General features: G+C 45.5%; 1 protein-coding gene across 1 annotated transcript in view; it reads left to right on the forward strand.

The window, feature by feature from the left end:
• Positions 1 to 20,472, forward strand: part of LOC309553784 (E3 ubiquitin-protein ligase RNF213-like) — a 678,906-nt gene that overhangs the window by 72,353 nt on the left and 586,081 nt on the right. Inside the window, exons 8-9 of the mRNA XM_082255197.1 lie at positions 12,904 to 13,093; positions 17,540 to 17,592. Of these exons, the coding sequence (XP_082111323.1) occupies positions 12,904 to 13,093; positions 17,540 to 17,592 (243 nt within the window). The remainder of the gene's footprint in view (positions 1 to 12,903; positions 13,094 to 17,539; positions 17,593 to 20,472) is intronic.

Genomic DNA, 20,472 nt, shown 5'->3' on the forward strand with positions numbered 1-20,472 from the left:
CTTCTGCAGGCTTCAGTATCACTTTGGAGTATCTGCAAGGGTGTTTTCAGTTATGTACATTCTCATGGTTTCCTAATTCTTTTCATCTTTACAGCTGGAGCTGAGGCCTAATTTTCTCTTTCGTTCATTGACATACACAGCTCTTCATCTTCATGACCATAGGGTTATACTGCCCCCTACAGGAGTAGGACATTAGGCAGAGAAAAAAGCTTGAGCATGCCTATGGGGCAGTCCCTGGAGGTATACTCCCACTTCCTGCTATAGTTATTCAGTTTTTTTTCTGCCTAGTCAGGAGTAAGGACCTAGTTCCTTGCTGAGAGCTCTGGTCCTGGCAATTTTTTATTTTTAAATTTTAATTTATTCCTCCTTTTATTTTTTCCTGTGAGAATCTGCAATCAGGTGCCTGGGCGATGAACTGGATAATCTAGATCCTTAGGGTCCCCCCAGTCCGGCCAGCAAGCTCGTGCAGACCACAGCTCTGCACTAGGTTGGCTGTGACATAGCCCCATTGGATGGAGGCTGGCCTGCGAGTTAAACTTCTCGCGAAGGCACATACCAACTGGTTTCGGCTTGAGTCACAGCGTTTCCTCCTGACCGACAGCACCCACATTAAGATGGAGCGGTGTCCTGTCCTGAGCGGTGCCCACCCTGTTCCTGGTGTGGGAACTGGCTGTCCCCCCCCCTCTTCCAGTTCGCGTCTCCCTGCCCCCAAGCTGGATGGTCTATTACGGCCTGTGCCCCCCATCTGCCCACACACCCTTGACCCCCCCCCAGACGAACATGCTTTTTTTAAGTTAAATGGGTTTCTGCCCTGGCGATGGGTGTGTGTGTGGGGGGGGGTGCCGCCGGTGACCGAACAATCGCTGCTCGAGTCGGGGATGGGCCTGGTGCCCCCCCTAATGCCTCCCTTCCTGTTGGGATTGCACCAGGGCCACCAATTTCTTGTAGCCTTGTGTGCTACAGATCGATGACCATGTTTGTGTAGCCTCGGTGGCTATTTTGCTATGGTTTCCCATTGCAAATAGTGGCGGCCATGTTTTTGGAGTCAGATGGTCGGTGATTCAGCAGTGGGAAGTCCTTTCTCGGCCTCTAGTGGTGATACAGGGATATTCATCTTCCTGATCACCGCATGGTGTGCAGATAGTTCAGGCTGTGTGCTGACCGGTGGCGGTAAGTGCCCTGTGAGGTTTTCTCTCCCTGTTTCTGCTATTACAGCGGTAGTGCTGTGCTGGACCTTATTGTGCCGACAGCGAGGTGGGGTGTCCCTTGCAGTGTTTTTACACTTTTTTGTGCAGGTTTCCCTCTCCATTCATGGAGTCCCTGAAGTATCTTTCACCACCTGATCCCCTCTCAGAGGCTGTCGGCCCTCCCAGGGCCCCGCAACTGACTGCACCGACGGCTGTCCTGGAGTCCTTGGTGTCCAAAGTGGATTTGGTCCTGGGCAAACGGACTAGCAAAAAGTGTCCCTGCCTTTACCTGCTTCCTCTATCTCATCAGATCCAGAGTCTAATTAGACTGCTGCGGATGTGAGTTACCCTTCGGGTCTGTGTCTACACACCCTGCTTGCTCAGATAGTGAGGATGATTCCCCTAGCTGCACATGAAAAGGTGCTAGTGGATGCACTGATTGTATCAGTGCAGGAAACCTTACATATGGAAGATGCGACTAACGCATCAGAGGCGCGGGTCACCTTTTGGCACCCACAGGTCCTCCAAAGCGGCGAGGGTGTTACCCTTAACCACCTTTTTTTTTAATCTATTTTTATTGAATTATAATAGAAAAGGTTAACAATAGCAGAAACACGTGGGTATTTAGGGTACATACAGTGGAGAACCGTCATACAAGATAAAGGAAAACAAGAGGCACTATAAGAGGACAAATAAAGGTCATATTAGCAGACAGCGAAGTAAGCAATGTAATCCATTATTGTACTGAGTGAAAAAATAAGTGTGCTGATAAGATAATGGAAAGCTGCAACCTTAGAACCAATTATGGAGAAGTGAATAAGGGATGTGTGTATCAGGTGCGCTAACCAATCAAATGTTGTAAAGGTTCAAATGAAATCACGTGAATAATGTCAAACATGAAGGGAGGGTCTGGAGTAAAACCAACCAAATTTGCTTATGTGACATACATAACAATGAATGAAAATAAAAAACTGCTGGTACAAAGTGAAATTGATACACAAATAATACAGTGAATCACCAGTGGATATCAAAAATTGGGTGACAACACAAATCAAAATCGTGACAAAGACAGTCCCAAATATTACACAGGATAAAATCTAATTGAAAATGTCCGTGATGAAACCGCTGGGTTAAAATGTAGAAACCAAGTGAGTAGTGTTCAGTATCCCACCACCAGCATAGCTTCTTACCAGAAAGATGAATAATGAGGGCATGTAAATAAGATCCACTTCAGAGATCACACACCGTAAAGAAAGCCAAAGGGATAAAACCACTAATGCCTCCCAGGTGGGATGGAAGGAGGTAAGCCTCTTACCAGATATATAAATGTGTAGGGCTGTGAATAAACAAACACTCCTCTCCTTTGCAAGATGTGATATGGGATGGATCCCTGGTGGGTAATCGCTGCTCTTGTCCTTTTCAGCTCTTCTATAATTTCAAAGGACTAACCATTTATATCTGCTGCAATATCTGTGGTTTGAAATGATAGGATTGGACAAGGGGTTTAGACGTATAACTTATGTTACACTAAGCCGTGAAGAGGGTCAGCATTAGCCACGTCTTGTAGGGTCAAACACTCTCATAGTCTCCTAGCCTCAACTGCAATCTCCAACGACATCCTTTCTTTGAAAAGGGAGGTGTCTCTTCCCCAGATGTTGGAGCAGATACAGGTGGGTCGCACAGACCCCACAAGCCTGTGATCCCTTTATCCTTTGGTGGATCAAACCATAGGAACACCTCATCTCCTGCAGTAGATATAAATTTGATGTGTTTCCCTTTCCCACCTTTTTTTGATGATATGGTCTCAAAACAGTGGGGGTGCCCAAAATGCACTTTTGCGATCCCTAAGCATTTTGCAATGCGGTGCCCTTATGAGGAGTCCCTCCTTAAAAAATGGACTGTACCTCCTGTATTTGACTCCCCGGTTTCCAGGTTGAATAAAGCCACTGTAATACCGGTTGGAAGAGTCCCCGGTCTTCTCAGATTCGGCTGATAGGAGGTCGGAGGCCTTAACCCACCATATGTTCACTATGGCTTGGTCGGCACGTAGGCCGATGTTTACCATCACCCTGGTGTCACAAGCTATAACTGAATGGGCCAAAATGTTACGCCGGGACCTGGAGGAGAAACCACTCCCACTTTTGTGGCGCTGGCGGATCAGTTGGTTTAAGGGCTACAGTTCGTCTGTGACACCTCTTTGGATGCTGCTTCACTGGTTTCTAGAGTGGCTGTCTCAGCAGTGGTCCTGTGGCACATTATCTGGCTAAAAAGACTGATCTGCAGACCAAGCTTCTAAGAAGGCTTTGTCTGATCTTCCATTCGTGGGGAATCGCCTGTTTGGAGCTTCCTTTGATGACATCATCAAAGGCCTCACGGGGGCAAAGAGTACTCTTTTTGCTTAGGCTTCCAAGGGTAAGGAGTCCCATCGCAGACAGGGACCTTCCTTTTTCGCTCACAAGCATCCTTTTCATCCCTCGGGGTCTCAAGACAAGGGATCTAAACCCTTCAGGGCCTTCACTGGGGGTTCCAAGAAGTCTTGGTCGGGCAAACCCACAGCAGGTTCTGCCAGACCTGCAGACAAAAGTTCCTCCGCATGAAGGGCCGCCCTCACCCGTATTGGGGGTGGGGGAACGTCTTTGCTGTTTTCTGGATCCGTGGACCCTTCTGATTCAGGACAAGTAGGTCCACAAAGTCATTCGCCCCGGCTACAAGATCGAATTTCGATCATATCCCCCGGAAAGGCTAGTCCCTTCCAACCTGCACTCATCCCCAGATCGCTTAAAGGATCTCTATGGGGCAGCGTAAGACTTGATACTTCAAGGGATGATTGATCCTGTTCAAGTTTCAAGGTTTCTACTTAAACCTGTATCCGGTTCTCAGGAAGGAGGGCAAGCCATTCGCACGGTGGTGGCATCCCTACATCAGGGGGACTTTCTCGCCTCCATCGACCTCAAGGACGCCTACCTTCACATCCCCATATGTGTCGCCCATTAAGGCTTCCTCCGCTTTGCCGTAGGCGAGGGGCATTATCAATTTGTGGCATTACCCTTTGGTCTCGCTTCCACTCCTCGGGTTTCACAAGTGTTGTCCCCGGTTCTAGCATTACTGCGTTAGCGGAGGATCGCAAAACTGGAGTACCTGGATGATCTGCTTTTGCGAGCAGTGTCTTCGATTGCTCTGTTGGCCAACTTGGAGATTACTCTGCAAATGCTTGTTTGGTTGGATTCTGTATCTTCAGAAGTCTGCTCTGGTCCCGTCCACGAGCCTGGACTGTCTGGGTCTGACTCTGGACTTGGCCTCGGCCAGAGTATTTCTTCCTCTGGAAAAACTTCACAAGTTGCAGGAGGCATATTGGCTTCTGCTGTCCAGCAGACAGTCATCTCTGCAGGCTTGCATGTGGGTGCTGGGCCTGATGGTGTCTACTTTGGAGGCGGTTCCATTTGCACAGTTTCAAAAGCGATCTCCGCAAAAGGAGATTTTGATGAAGTAGAACAAGGATCCTCAATCTCTGGGCAATCTGATCCTGTTGAGCCAGAACACAAGGGGGTCCCTGGTTTGGTGGCTTTGTTCTTTGGCACTTCTGGGAAAATAATTTCTTCCCTGTACTGGACGGTTGTTTCCACAGATGCCAGCCTATGCAGGTAGGAAGGCGTCTTTGGCACAGAGTGTGTTCAGGGGTTTTGGCCTATGTCAATCACCAAGGGGGCACTAGAAGTGTTCTGGAGGCTCTGGAGGTAGCTGGCATTCTAAGGTGAGCAGAACGGTTCGTTCCAGCCCTCCCTGCTGTGCACATTCCAGGAGTGGAAAATTGTTAGGCGGACTATCTCAGACAGGCGTTAGACCAAGGAGAATGGTCACTTCATCTGGAGGTGTTCCATCAGTTGTGTCTCCGGTGGGGGACTCCCAAGGTGGATCTGTTGGCCTCTTGCCATAACAGAAAAGTACGGAGGTTTTTGGCACGGTCTCAGGATCCTCTAGCCGATGCCACAGATGCCTTAGTGACTCCCTGGAGTCAGTATCGTCTGATATACACTTTTTCTCCTCTCAAGCTTCTGCCGAGACTCCTGCGCAGGATCGAGGCGGAAGGGATTCCGGTCATCCTAGTAACTCCAGACTGGCCTCGCTGGTCTTGGTACGCCGATCTGGTATGGCTGGTCACCGATGCTCCTTAGAGACTTCCTCTCAGCTAAGATCTGCTGTCCCAAGGACCGATCTTCCATCCTGCTTTACAGTCACTGGCTTTGATGGCTTGGCTGTTGAAAGCCAGGTGCTGAAGGATGGAGGGTTGTCTGAAAATCTACTTCCAGGAAGATTTACTGTCCTACTTGGAAGACGTACATTTCATGGTGTGAATCCCTACGTGTTCACCCTCACTCCTTTTCGGTGACTCGGATCTTGGCCTTCCTTCAAGGGGTCGAGCAGCATCTGGCCTTGAGTACCATCAAGGGCCAGGTCTCCGGCTTTGGGGATTTTCTTTCAACATCCGTTGGCCACACATTTCTTGGTGCATACCCTTCTCCAGGGGGTGAGACACTTGGTTCCCCCGGTGCGGTCTCCAATGCCACTGTGGGACCTCAATTTGGTGTTGTCAGTTGTCCAGAAACCTCCCTTTGAAAATATTCGGGAGATTCCCCTGCTTACTTTGTCCCAGAAGGTGGCTTTTTTGGTGGTTTTTACTTCTGCGTGCAGGGTGACTGAGCTGGCGGCGCTGTCTTGTCGTTCATCTTACCTAGTGGTTTCACAGGGATAAGGTGGTTCTTCGGCCATATCCGTTGTTCCTTCCAAAGGTCGTCTCCAATTTTCATCTGAATGAAGACATTGTGTTGCCCTCCCTGTGTCCCAAGCCTATGCATCCTAAAGAAGTTGCTTTGCATTTCCTGAATGTGGTTCGGGCAATTAGTGTGTACCTGGCAGCTACAGAGTAGTTTCGGAAGTCAGACTCACAATTTGTCCTTATGGATGGACCTCGTAAGGGGCTGGCTGCTTCTGCTGCGACCATTTCCAGATGGATCAGATGGATTGTGGTTCAGGCTTATTCTATTAAGGGTCAGGTTCCGCCTTTCCCTTTCAGGGCACACTCTACTCGGGCGCTTAGTGCCTCCTAGGCCTTCGGTCATCAGGCATCAGTGGTGCAGGTTTGCAAGGCGGCCACCTGGTCGTCTATGCACACATTCACAAAGTTTTATAAATTTGATGTGTTGGCATCTACAGATGCTTCTTTTGGCTGCAAAGTTTTGCAGGCTGCTATTTAGAGCAGTGTTTTTCAACCTTTTTTGTGCAACGGCACACTTTTTTCATGAAAAAAATCACGAGGTACACTACCATTAGAAAATGTTAAAAAATTTAACTCTGTGCCTATATTGACTATACAGTAAACCCCCGCTCCATCGCGGTTCAGTTTTTGCGGTCTCGGTATATTGCGTTTATTTTTGTAATGTTATTTTACTATATAAATCCTTAAAAATGAAATATTTTTGTGTTTTCCATAGCTCTTGCTATGTCTCTCAGTATCTTTTATGTGTTTAAATAAGTTTCTATTGTTTTAAAAGTGTGTTTAAAGACCTTAAAATGCTTTTACACGTACAGTGACAGTAAAAAAAACATGCCTACAGTGCATTTTAATAGGCTTTTTCTATTTAGCGGATTTTCACTTTTCGCGTCTGGGTCCAGAACGTAACCCCCGCAATGGAGGGGGGTTTACTGTATATAAAGTAATTCTCTTGAATAGGAATCAAATAAACACAAAGAAATTATTTTATAATTACTTTATTATGAATGCGTGGTGGTGGGGACAAGGTGCCTTCCAAGGGGGAGGCTGCGCAGAGAGCATGGGGTGGCAGCATACCCCCTCTTTCTGAATCATACCAGGCCACATCCCTTTTAACACTGCGAGGGTACCTTTCGAAATGAAGCCCCCCCCCCTCTTTGTAAGGCAACTTGTTCCCAGGTTGAGGAGACAAAGATGTAATTTCTACATCTTGCTCCCAGAAGGGATCATGTGACTCACGGGCATGTGCCGGGGTCCTATTAGAGTGGAAGCCCGTTTATAGTAAAGGTGCCCCCAAATATCTGATCCCCAATAACCTCCAAAATTGAATAAACACACACAAATCATGGAAAAGTATTTTGGTAAAAATTCCATAAATAAAAAACAATGTCACCTGCTGTACAGTAAATTCATCATCAATTTCCAACATCAGGGCAGGCAACAATGTAGAGCCAGCCTCAATCCTGAAGACCCAGCACCACACCACAATGTCCTCCTACCTGATAATATTGCCCAGGCTGCCTGTCACCACCACGACGTGCTGTCTGACACAGTCTTCCTCTTCTTCAGGTTCTGTGACAGTGAGTCCCACGCTGCGCACCTGCAGACAGTGCAGTGCGCGCTGACAGTGGGTGGAGGCGGAGCCAAATTGTAAAAGGCGGGGGACTGGGAGGCGGCGGGGCGGCGGCCTGGAGGAGAAGAGGCTCAGAAGGGGTGACGTCACTGGTTGCTAGATGCTAAGTGGCCTCTAGCCTAGCAACCAGTGCTCCCCGCAGAGAGAGAGCGCTGCCGCCGCAGCCACAGGACACAGGACAGGGGCAGAGAGAGCAGCGCCGCCGCCACAGCCACAGGACACGAGCGGATGATAGATGGTCAGTAAGGCGGTTCTGCGAACTGCCAAAGCTTCGGATTAAATTGGAATTTTTCCCACGGCACACAAGGCAATATCTCACGGCACACTAGTGTGCCGCGGCACAGTGGTTGAAAAACACTGATTTAGAGGACTTGTCCTCTTTGAGGGTGTTTTTTTCAGGTGAGCTCCAAGTTACCTGGTTGGCTATGTTTAGCCTTGGGTAAGTTTGTTTTTCTTATGTTCCCACCCCTCATGTTTGACACTGTTTTGGCACGTCCCTATGGTCATGTATATAAAGAGCTGTGTCCATCAATGAACGAAAGAGAAAATGGAATTTCTCTATCGTTCATTAACCGATGCAGCTCCATATAATTCTTGACCATTGGGTTATGCTGCCCCCTACAGGAGTAGAACATTAGGCAGGAAAAAGCTTTACCATGCCTATGGAGCCGTCCCTGCAGGCATACTCCCGCACACTCTGCTATAGGCTTCAGTTTATTCTGCCTAGTTCAGGAATAGGACCTAGTTCCCTGCTGGGACTTCGGTCTTAGCTGTTTTTTTTTTTTGGGAACCTTTTTGTAAGACTTTACTTTTTAGTTAGTTTTGTTCCTGAGAGAACTACAAGCAACAGCCGGCTTGGTTTTGGACTGGATATGCTAGATCCTTAAGGTCTCCCAGGTTATAGTCCAGGACTAGGCCTCGCCACGACAGATCCCCGATGAACACCCCCTGGCCGTCAGAATCCCCACCCCGGGAGAAGAGGTAGTATGTTCGGAGTGGAGGCCCACCTGATGCCATTGGTATGGTGAGTAAGTGTCCCCCCCATTTCTCTGGCGTTCTCGGGGTGGACTTGGGCCCATCTCTGGGAAAGTCGGATTCTCGGGTATCCCTCAGTTCCCCTAGCCTCTTGGTGATACAAGGCCCCCCTTTAGGCTTTTCCCCCCCACAAGCACTGTCCTACCTCAGGGGGGCAGATGTATTGCGGCCGATGTGGCGGTTTTGCGCGGGGGGGAGGTTTATCCTGGAGGGGCCCCTCCTGGGGACCCCCCGATGCCACTGTCTGACCCCCCTGGGGGGTCCTGGAGACCGCATGGCGCACCGTGCGGGCCGCCATGTTGCTGTAGTTTCACTCTACATCAATGTAAAAATGTTCCCATTTAAATGCATGGGCGGCCATGTTTTGGTAGTTTCCCCCATAGGAATGGATGGGGCGGCCATTTTCTTGGAGTCCACAATCGCTGGACAACAGGGAGAAGCTAGGGTGACTCTAGTACATGACCCAGGTATTTGCTGTTCCTGTGTCAGATCTTTTTTTTCTCTGCACAGAACATTTCTATATCCCTCCATCTCGTTTTGGTGGTATGTTTCTGGGGTCCCTGTAGGTATTTCTCATTCACCCTGCTACAGACTGTGCTGGGGCTGGGACTTGTGGCGGTTCGGATCGCGTTTTTTGCAGTTTTTTCTTAAAGTGACACTGTTTTTTTGTATTAAGTAAATATGGAGTCCCTGGACCAAATCCCACCCACAGACCCCTCAGTGTTGTTGCAGGACCCTCCGGGTCGCAGCCCCTGTCTGCATTTACAGCAGTTATAGAAAACCTGGTGTCAAAAGTGGATTTCGTTTTAAAAAAAACGCCACTACTAGAAAGCTCCCTATGCCTTCCCCTGCCTCTTTAGTATCCTCAGATTCTGAGGTAGATCTGGCCGCCGTGGACGCATGCCATCCTGGTGGATCTGCGTCTTCGCATTCTGATGGCAAGGAGGATGCATCCTCGTCAGCAGCCCCGCGGGAAAGAACGCTGGTGGAGGCACTTATAGTGTTAGTGTGGGAAACCTTAAAAATGGCGGATGATTCTAGGGATGCAGGTGTCTTTTGGCACCCCCAAATCCCAGAAGTCGGGCAAGGTTTTTCCCTATTCTGAACTTTTTGACAACCTTATCAATGAACAGCGGGGGTGCATTAATGAAATATTAGTGGTGCCTAAGCACTTTAAAAGGCGCTACACCTTCGCGGAAGCGGTATCCGCTAGATGGACCGTACCACCAAATGTGGATCATCTGGTTTCAAGACTAAACAAGTCTACTGTGGTGTTCCGGTGGAGGAGTTGGGTTTTTTTTCTTCTGACACTGCTTGTTACAAAACTGAATACCTATAGTGGGAAGTGGGAGTATACCTCCAGGGACTGCCCCATAGGCATGCTCAAGCTTTTTTCGCTACCTAGTGTCCTACTCCTGTAGGGGGGCATTATAACCCTATGGTCATGAAGATGAAGAGCTGTGTCCGTCAATGAACATCAGAGAAATGGATTTTACGGTAAGTCAAAAATCCCCATTTTTTTGGTGCACCTTTTTTTTCTTTCTGTATTTTGATTTTGTGGATCAAACCCTCTCTTTATGCCTTTGTGAGCTGTTGGGTTGTAATTGGACAGTACATTTTTTTCTGTGCTCACTTAGCGTGGTTTTTGTCAGGCTAGGTAGCCTTTCTTAATCATGGAGCCCTTGTCCCCTTAAGGAGAACTATAGCCAATCTATTTTGGCTATACTTCTCCTGTGGGTCATAGGGCTAAAATCTGTTTTTGGCTGATGCCACTCCTATGGTTGGGATCCCTATGGTTGGGATCCAGACAGAACCCTGGATTGGCACCAGGCTCCGCCTCTTGACGATTCACCTCAGAACCTAAGCCAAACCTTCCTGCCCTCTCCACAGTCCAGCACTCCAGTGAGTGCTGGGGGGGGAGCAGAGAGCCAGAGACTGTCAGTCCTGCCTCTCTGCTCAGAGCGGAGGGGAGAACTGAGCAATCATTAGTGTTTGATCGCTCAATTCTCACTGCAGAGCAGGCGGGGGACAGATGCAGGTCCAGATTGATGCTGCATTTTTTTTTAAACTCCATACTTCTTTTTGAAACAAAACCTAGGGTTAGAGATGTTAGGCCAGGGCTTGACAAATTTACTATGAATCTAGGAGCCAGCTAAAAAAGTTAGGAGCCAGTTTTTTTTTTGGTAGCGTGGGTTGTCAGGGCAAGTAATTTGCGCCCCCTAACTCTAACTTACAGCAGAGCGGTCAGTCAATAACTCCAATGTAACGCATTACATCAAGGTTATGGGCTGGCCATAAAGAATGACATTAAAAACCTGTTATAGGGGAAACTCCTTTTATGCGAATGCATCATGACTGCAGCATGTAAAATACCTTCATCTGCTGCCTATTGTAGCTTAAGGGTGGCTGTTGGTGGGTGGCAAAAACATGTCTTTACAGCACATTTTTACCACCCAACTGCACATCAAAATAAAGCCTTTGTGACATTTAAATAAAACATAGAAAAGGATGAAAGAAGTATCCCAGCGCTGCTGATCTGTTGCCTCTTTGCAGCTACTTCCTGCCTGTGTGTCCCCCTGTGGTGATTGTTGATAATACACAGGGCTTTATCACAGGGCTTTATCACAGGGCTTTATCAGAGGACATAAAAAGATAATTTTAAAGCATGCCAGCCTCATCTCCCCTCCTCCACCTCACAGCACACCTTAAACAACTTTGCACTATGAGAACAGCGGCTCAGTGTGTCACAGCATGGACATAGAACACACACAGGCAGCCCCCGTGCTCTATCCTCCACCACAACTCTCCCCCCCCCTCCCTCACAGTAGTGACAGTCTGCCTGCAGGGTCAGGTAAAGGCCACATAGGCTGCCGGGTCCCCCTCCCCCTCCTCCTCACTCTTCTCCAAGGTCTGAACTCCCGCTGTGCGCTCTGGGGGGAGGAAGGCCAGCCTGATAAGGACGCTACGGGCAGCATAGGAGAGCTCAGAGAGCAGCCATTCAGGAACGGACCTTACTCTGGCAGAGGAGAGGAGGCCGGCCCCGCCCCTCTCATGTTACTCACAGCCGGACTTCAGATTACTGCACGGCTCCAGGGAAAACACGGAGGGGGAGAGCGGAGCATCAGCTGCCTGACACTCTGAGCTGCGTGTCCGGGCAGTCAGTCAGAGAGTGGGCTGGCGGCAAATCAGGAGCCAGGACGCGGTTTCTGGTCGCCATGGCGACCGGGGTTTGTCGAACACTGTGTTAGGCCTTGGTTCTGTTTGTGAAGACAGTGGATTCTTGCCTGAACCTGTTTATTATTACTCCATTGCCTTTGTTACCTGCACCCCCCATGGGTTATCCCCAGTGTTCCCTGTTCTGTTGATCACTTCACATTGTGCGTTATAGTTAAGTTTGCTATTTCTCTTCTGTGTAGTGCATTTAGGTGGTGTCCTTCCATCCTTATCTGGAGCATCAGGTCAATCCCCCATGCTCTTACCCTGGGTATTGTTAGCAGGTTCCTCTACCTAGTAGGAAGCCTTACCTCATCTGTTCAGATTTGAGTGTAGGTTCTTCAGGTGGCTCCTGGGCTGCAGGTGGTCCCTAGACTTCCTAGTGAGCCTGTTGTAGGTTGTTTGCTCTTACCACCCCTCAGTGAGTTTATTTTGGATGTCCAAACTGTATCTGAATGTGTGTGTCCATCAATAGCAAGAAGAATTAAAATTTGATGTTTGTACTTGCCATAAAATCTTTTTTTTTTTTCTTAGGGCTATCAAACTATCAAGGGACACCGGTCCTATTCCTTTGTGTTTTTGTTCATGTCCTTAGTACTGCATTTCCTCAAAAACCAGGCATACTGAGTAGAGGGGGCTTATACTGGAGGAGGGCTTAGGATTTTTATGTTTGCCGGTGACCAATCCTCTTGAAAGTGAAAGTATAACCTGACTGCATCTAAATTCCTATGTCCCTTAATGAAATACAAGAAAGGATTTAAAATAGGATGTAAAAAGGATGTAAAATCGTTAATGTTTCTTAATTTTTAAAGATTCAAACCCAAAGTCTGACGTAATTTTTTTTTTTAATGTACTATGGAGAGGATTTACAAGTCACATGGGCTGCTGTCAATGAAATATAATAATTTTCTTATTTATATAGATTATATTTATATTGTTATACATTTTAGGTGCAATAAATTAAACTACACAACCATGACTGTAAATGTCTTCTCAAGTTTTTTTTTTTTTTCTCTACCATCTGTGTATTTTGTTCCCTTGGATTATTCTTCTGTTTTTGTTACCAGTGATATTCTTCAAAAGATGGATACCAAGAAATATTTGCTGCAGGTGGATCCATTACTAATACAATCCTGGCTGTGTTTGATACCAATTGACTACATGGAAAAATTTTTAGAAGTGGTTCCGTTAAGAATTGTTTGTGCCCTCAGAGCATGTTACTTTAAATTTCCTGGAGTTGACTATGGTGACAGAGAGGTCAGTGGAAACATTTGCTTAAAATTTATAAACATAAACTATTCACACAAATTGAAATATTATGAATTTTAATTTTGGGGGCTGATTTTCTAAAATAATTTTTCATACTCGCTCAGCAGATCTATGCTGCAAATGCTAACTGAAATAAACAATTATCCTATGAGGTTTGAACGCTCAAGTGGCATGCTTTGTACTGTCACTTGTAGTGAAGCTGGAAGAACAACATGATACAGTGCCTTGCGAAAGTATTCGGCCCCCTTGAACTTTGCAACCTTTTGCCACATTTCAGGCTTCAAACATAAAAATATAAAACTGTAATTTTTTGTGAAGAATCAACAACAAGTGGCACACAATCATGAAGTGGAACGAAATTTATTGGATATTTCAAACTTTTTTAACAAATAAAAAACTGAAAAATTGGGCGTGCAAAATTATTCAGCCCCTTTACTTTCAGTGCAGCAAACTCTCTCTTTCAGTGCAGTGAGGATCTCCTAAATGACTAATGATGATAAATAGAATCCACCTGTGTGTAATCAAGTCTCCGTATAAATGCACCTGCACTGTAATAGTCTCAGAGGTCTGTTTAAAGTGCAGAGAGCATCATGAAGAACAAGAAACACACATGGGAAGGTCCGAGATAGTGTTGTGGAGAAGTTTAAAGCCGGATTTGGATACAAAAAGATTTCCCAAGCTTTAAACATCCCAAGGAGCACTGTGCAAGCGATAATATTGAAATGGAAGCAGTATCAGACCACTGCAAATCTACGAAGACCTGGCCGTCCCTCTAAACTTTCAGCTCATACAAGGAGAAGACTGATCAGAGATGCAGCCAAGAGGCCCATGATCACTCTGGATGAACTGCAGAGATCTACAGCTGAGATGGGAGACTCTGTCCATAGGACAACAATCAGTCGTATACTGCACAAATCTGGCCTTTATGGAAGAGTGGCAAGAAGAAAGCCATTTCTTAAAGATAAAAAGTTTGGCACAAGCCACCTGGGAGACACACCAAACATGTGGAAGAAGGTGCTCTGGTCAGATGAAACCAAAATCAAACTTTTTGGCAACAATGCAAAACGTTATGTTTGGCGTAAAAGCAACAAAACTCATCACCCTGAACACACCATCCCCACTGTCAAACATGAAGCATCATGGTTTGGGCCTGCTTTTCTTCAGCAGGGACAGGGAAGATGGTTAAAATTGATGGGAAGATGGATGGAGCCAAATACAAGACCATTCTGGAAGAAAACCTGATGGAGTCTGCAAGAGACCTGAGACTGGGGCGGAGATTTGTCTTCCAACAAGACAATGATCCAAAACATAAAGCAAAATCTACAATGGAATGGTTCACAAATAAACATATCCAGGTGTTAGAATGGCCAAGTCAAAGTCCAGACCTGAATCCAATCGAGAATCTGTGGAAAGAACTAAAAACTGCTGTTCAAACGCTCTCCATCCAACCTCACTGAGCTTGAGCTGTTTTGCAAGGAGGAATGGGCAAAAATTTCAGTCTCTCGATGTGCAAAACTGATGGAGACCTACCCCAAGCAACTTACAGCTGTAATCGCAGCAAAAGGTGGCGCTACAAAGAATTAACTTAAGGGGGCTGAATAATTTTGCATGCCCAATTTTTCAGTTTTTTTTTTTTTATTTGTTTAAGTTTGAAATATCCAATAAATTTCGTTCCACTTCATGATTGTGTCCCACTTGTTGTTGATTCTTCACAAAAAATTACAGTTTTATATGTTTATGTTTGAAGCCAGAAATGTGGCAAAATGTCGAAAAGTTCAAGGGGGCCGAATACTTTCGCAAGGCACTGAATTTAATGGCCCAATGAGTCTATAGTAAAACCTTGCTGCATATTAGTCCTAGGTAATGAGCCAAATGTTGAAGCCAAAATAGTAGGACAGGTGTGCAACTAGCATCTGAAAAATGTGATCAGCAATAGCAGCCTCGATATTTTTATCGCAGGTTTCCTGTAAGGGGCATCTAAAATACAAATTTACCCTAAATATGTAAAATAGTCAAACCCATATCCAATCATTTTCAGCTTAGGGAGAGTTATTTGATTTCCTATTACTTTGGATTTCAGTTCAGGTAGATTGACGCTAGTAATTGTGAAACATTGCTCCCGTCCCTTAGAACATGCCTTACCCAAAGGTCCCCCATCAGTTACTCTTTCTGAAACCCTAATACCAGTTCATCTTGTATCATCAAAACTAAGGGCAGTTTCAAAGTGCTGCACTATGGTTTTGCCACAGCACTGGTGCACCAAAGTTTACTCACAGTTTTCAGGTGGGTCACCCATGGTTTCCCATTAGATTGTGCTTTTTTTGAACGCGCAACAAAGATGCAGCACGCAGGACTTTTTGGTGTGCTTTCAAAAAAATGTACCAAAAACACCTTACCTAATAGAAGTCTATGGGAAATGGTGTGTAAGCTGCACGAAAACCGCAGATGCACTGTGCTGCAGCCAAACTGCAGTGAGGCAGTGTGAAAGGAGCGTAAAAACCTCCCTACTGCATTTCTCCCTCTCTTCCGAATATAGCAAACTACTAAGCACGGCAGGCTAACCGGTAGCGTTCTCCCTCTTTCAGTCACGGATGTGACAGGTTCTTCTGTTTTTATACCTTCCCCCCTCTCTCCCCCTCTTTTTTTTTTTTTCTTCTCTTTCTCTTCTCCTCGCTTTTTCCTCTCCTCCTTGTCTGCCCCTCATGTTCCTGTCTCGTAGTCACCTTCCCATCCCTTTTTGTTCTACCCCCTGATTTCTCCCCCCATCCCTTGAAATATTGTGGACGACCTGGTAGTCCACATGCACCTACTATTCCTCCGCCCCCCTCCCTCATTTCCCTCTGCTTGCTCCCTTTTATCCCTGAATATGGTCCTCTCGTAGCCCCCTCGGGAGCTCGTTCGGGGATCACGGACACAGTGTGTTCCCCTTGGGGGTGTCTGCCCCCCCGTTCGTATACCCGGGGGCCTTCTAAGTTTCCATCGCATGGACCGCATCTCTCTCTAATGCGGCCAAGGGATCCCACAGTGCCTTCTGCCATTAGGGCACACATTCCCCCCTCAGTTCGAGTCCATCTTGTTACTCAAACGCCCTCTCTATGGCTCATACTGCCTTAACTTCCAGGACTAGCTCACGTGCCTTTTCTCCCTTGTACGCTTCCATAGGTTCTTTGTTATTGACTGTGTGCCGCTAGTCACGTGTTATTGTTACAATTACTGAGGTTTGTTTAAACTGTATTTCGGTTTTCTCTACTTTTTGTATGTGCATTCAACGTAACCCTACCTATATGCCTATAAAAATTTTCAATAAAATGTTTAAAAAAAAAAAAAAAACCTCCCTAATTTCCTGTTACGTTTGATTTCAGTGCAGGAAGATTGGCACTAGTAGATTTGGTACAGTGGTCCTGGCTCTTAGAGCATGCCCTACCCAGAGGTCTCCCTCAGTCTCTCTCTTTGATAAGATTAGATGGTATAAGATCAATCTTTGTTTGATCTAATACAAGTTCACTCTGTATCCTGAAAGCTAACACTAACCCTCCCTGTAATCTTAGGGCTCTTTCACACGGGTTTTCATTTTTTTTTTGCCCGATCAGGTCCTTTTTTTTTGTAACGGACACAGATGACACTTGTGTCATCCGGTCCGTATGTCCGTTTTTCATCCCATCCGTTTGCGGATGAAAAACTGACATAATGCATGTCTATGTAAATACGGATGTCAGCGGATGACACCACTGACATCCGTTTATGCGTCCGTTCCGTTTTTTGAAAGGAAGAAAAAATAGAGTTCTCCTCCGTTCAAAAAAACTGAGCTGAACTGACGAAAAACGGATGTCAGCGGATGGTCATCCGCTGACATCCGTATTTACATAGAGATACATTATGTCAGTTTTTCATCCGCAAACGGATGGGATGAAAAACGGACATACGGAACGCCCGTGTGAAAGAGCCCTTAGCTCAAACATTAACCTTCCCTGTAACCTCAACCCTAACACTAACTCTTTCTATTACCTCAGCCCAAACACTAACCCTCCCTATTACCTTAACCCTAAAACACTCCCTGTAACCTTTACCCTTTCACTTGTCCTCCCTGTATCCTGAACCCTAAAACCAATCCTCCCTAATGTAAACCCTGTGCTTGCAATACCACTTCTGCTCTGTGATCCTCTGAACCAAGACCAATTGCTCTGTGCTTAAAGATACTAGCACTGGGATCATGGCTCTGAAATTTTGGTTTCCATCCTGTTCCTGCACGATGAGAAAACTTGTCTTACATAATAGTAATTTTGAAGAAAACTTGGGGTGTTTCTTTGTACTGTATATTGCATCATTATTGTTTGGCTGCACAGATTGTTAGCTACACTTTCTTTAAACAGCTGCTGATATACATAATTTAATGCCTTTACATTTTACTTTCCATTGCCCTTTTTGTAATTACAGAAAATTGAACCTATTTTAAAGAAACTGATAAAACTCATGGAGAAACAGGGCAAGTGAGTATATTAAGTTTCAAGTTAAATAATAAGTCCAGCTAAAGGTAGTGGTGGGCATGTTGAGGGGTGGGTAAGGTGTTCCTGCTATGTACACATCATCCTCAGTAGTGTCAGTAGACAAGTGGTCAGCCCTTCTCTCTGCCAAAGTGGTTGAGATCTTTGGTGTTTGCATTGATGATGGACATCTGGCTTTAGAAGAAATGCGAACATAAAGACATACAGCCTGTAAGTAGTGATGAACTATAGGATAGGGTGATTAATACTAATCGGTTTTAATTTTACACCCTTTTCTCCCCTGAGAACAGTAAATAAGTGTATACATCTAAATTTGAACCTTTGTACTGGAGGCAGCCTCTTGTTTCTCTTTGAATGTATAATTTCTTAATAAAATTAGAATGCATGTTTAGTATTTTAACATATGACATATTTGTTGTGTGTTCTTAATTTACTCCAGTGTACATTGATAGCACAGCACTTAATCATTTTACCTGTGTGTAATAATACTGTAGGAGATTTGGACAATATGCTAAGCAAAAAAAGCCAGCCTCCAAGTGGTTTTAACCTTACTCGTACTTAGGAACTCAGTTTAGTTTATTGTCCTGAGGAGGTAGGACATCTATTCCAGCGCAGCTTTCCAGCATTCGTTGGTGGCACAGCACTGAATATTCTTCTACCTGTGATTATACTCTCACTTGCAAAGCAAGAGTTCCAGTCCCCTTGTAGCTATACACCTGATACTTAGGACTTTGTTTTGGTTAGCGTCCCAAAGAGTTAAGACGTCTCCAGTGCTACTGGATTCAAGCCTAGTTTTAGAGAATTCTTCAGTCCGGTAGCTGCTGGTAGTTTCATGTTGATTACCAGATTGTAGATTCTTCTCTTGAATGCACTGTTATCACACTTAAGCAAAAGCCTGGCAGTTTACTGCACCAGCCATCCACTCTGCTTGTCACTGTATTGACCCCTTTCTGGTCCGTCTCTTTTCTCCACTGTTATACTGTTTAAGATTATGCCAAAACCGCAGATCTGAGAATTAACTGCAGAGATGCTTTCCCCAGCTTCTGGGCCAGAATGACCACAAATCACAGGCTGATTCTGAAGACTTACCTGTAAGTAAGGCTGTGAGTAAGGGGAGACCCATCTCTGCCATTCGACTAATGTTTCAAACCCCTGGGTGCTTTGCTTACCTATGTTGACCTCAAACAGTTGCTTTTTGCTGCTGTGGGGGAAGATTTTGACCACAGACACAAGTCTGTCTGGCTAGGATTGTACCCAGGGCAGGGAATCCTGTTGGTACAGGATCTGCAGTCAATAGTGAGATCCAGGATGAAATCCAACCATTGGAGTTATAAACAATTTACTTGTGCCTGCCACACTGCATGGTTCTCCTGGGGAGACGCCCCATCAGATTTTAATCCAACAATGTCACACTGGTGACATACTGTTTATGGCATAAGAATCAAGACAGCACATTAATAGCAGTAGTTGCTTAGAAATAGGCTCACAATCTTTGCTTACCAGAAGATCAGGTCACAAATTCAAGATTTCTGGAAAAGGCAGGTGGATTTTCTAAGTTGTCAACATCTGCATGTGGAATACCAGTCTATTTTAATTGAAGGTGTTCCAGCAGCTTTATCTTCAGTGGAAAATGTCAGACATGTACCTGATAGCTTCTTTTTTGCCATCTGCAAGAAAATTTGGTTAATCTCCATGTTCAGGGATCCCATAGCAGAGGCAGCAGACTCCCTTGTTTCTTCTTAATCATGGTTCTTTTTTATGTACTTGCTCCCTTGAATATTATTTGCAGAAGAATTAAGCTGAAACGCATCCTGGTCATTTTAATAGCCCTGGATTGGCTACAGAGGCCCTAATACTTAGATCTCTTTTGTCTGCTTACAGATGGACTGTAGCAGCTGCCACTTCATCTGGAGTCTGGACCTCCTGTCTCTTAGACCAATGTTTCTTCCTTCTTCTCAAACACTGCCTTTGATGGCATAATTATTGAATCCCAGGCAATTCACTCCATGCTTTGGTATTGCTTACTTCAAGCGGAGTTGGAATTATGGGAACAATCCCTGTGCATATTCAATCAGCCAGGTCCTTAGTTTTCTCCAGCCTGGTGTTGATCAGAGACTACCTCTGAGCACCATTTAAGGACAAATCTGAGCAATAGCTATCCTTTTCCACTGGCCTTTAGCAAAACCTTCCCTGTTGCTGGCCACAGGTGCAAAAAAAAGCATATCCAGAAAGGTACATTAAACAAGTATGATATATATTACTGTAATAAGGGGCAAAACAGAGGGCAAGAAGAGTACCTGTAAAAAGGAGCAACCTATAATCCAATTAAAAAGTGATAATAGTTCCTTTTGTAAAACATCCTGTATTGCAGATCATTCTATAGACTTAAACTGCCTTAACGCATAGTTGTAGCCATGACATGGGTAGGACACTGCATTTTCTATTTAACGGGGAAGGGGGGTATGACTGAGGGTGAAGGGACCAGAATAAGTGGGGAAAAGGGGAAAAAAGAAAGAATTGGGGAGGGGGAGGGCGAGAGATAGGGACATAAAGGGAAAATGCAATACTGGCACAGTGGGGTAAAAATGAAGTCAGTGGAATATCATTCACCAGGACAGGTTTCAAAAAGAGTCCTCGCCTGAATAAAAAAACATATTCTAGTATAATAAAGCTCATGTCTATTCTGGGCAGAGATTACCAGGTTCCCCATGTTGTTCAATTCCTCTAAACTGTTAATCCATAACAAAATAAAGCTAGGTTTGTGGGTGTTTCCATTGTAGAGAGATGCAGGACTTGGCAGTGTTAGAAGATGGCCTAAGATAGAAATCTTGTAAGTCTTGTCAGGGATATCAGAGAGGTGCAGGA

The sequence above is a fragment of the Pelophylax lessonae genome, assembly GCF_965119305.1.
Source record: "Pelophylax lessonae genome assembly, chromosome: 4".
NCBI lineage: Eukaryota > Metazoa > Chordata > Amphibia > Anura > Ranidae > Pelophylax > Pelophylax lessonae.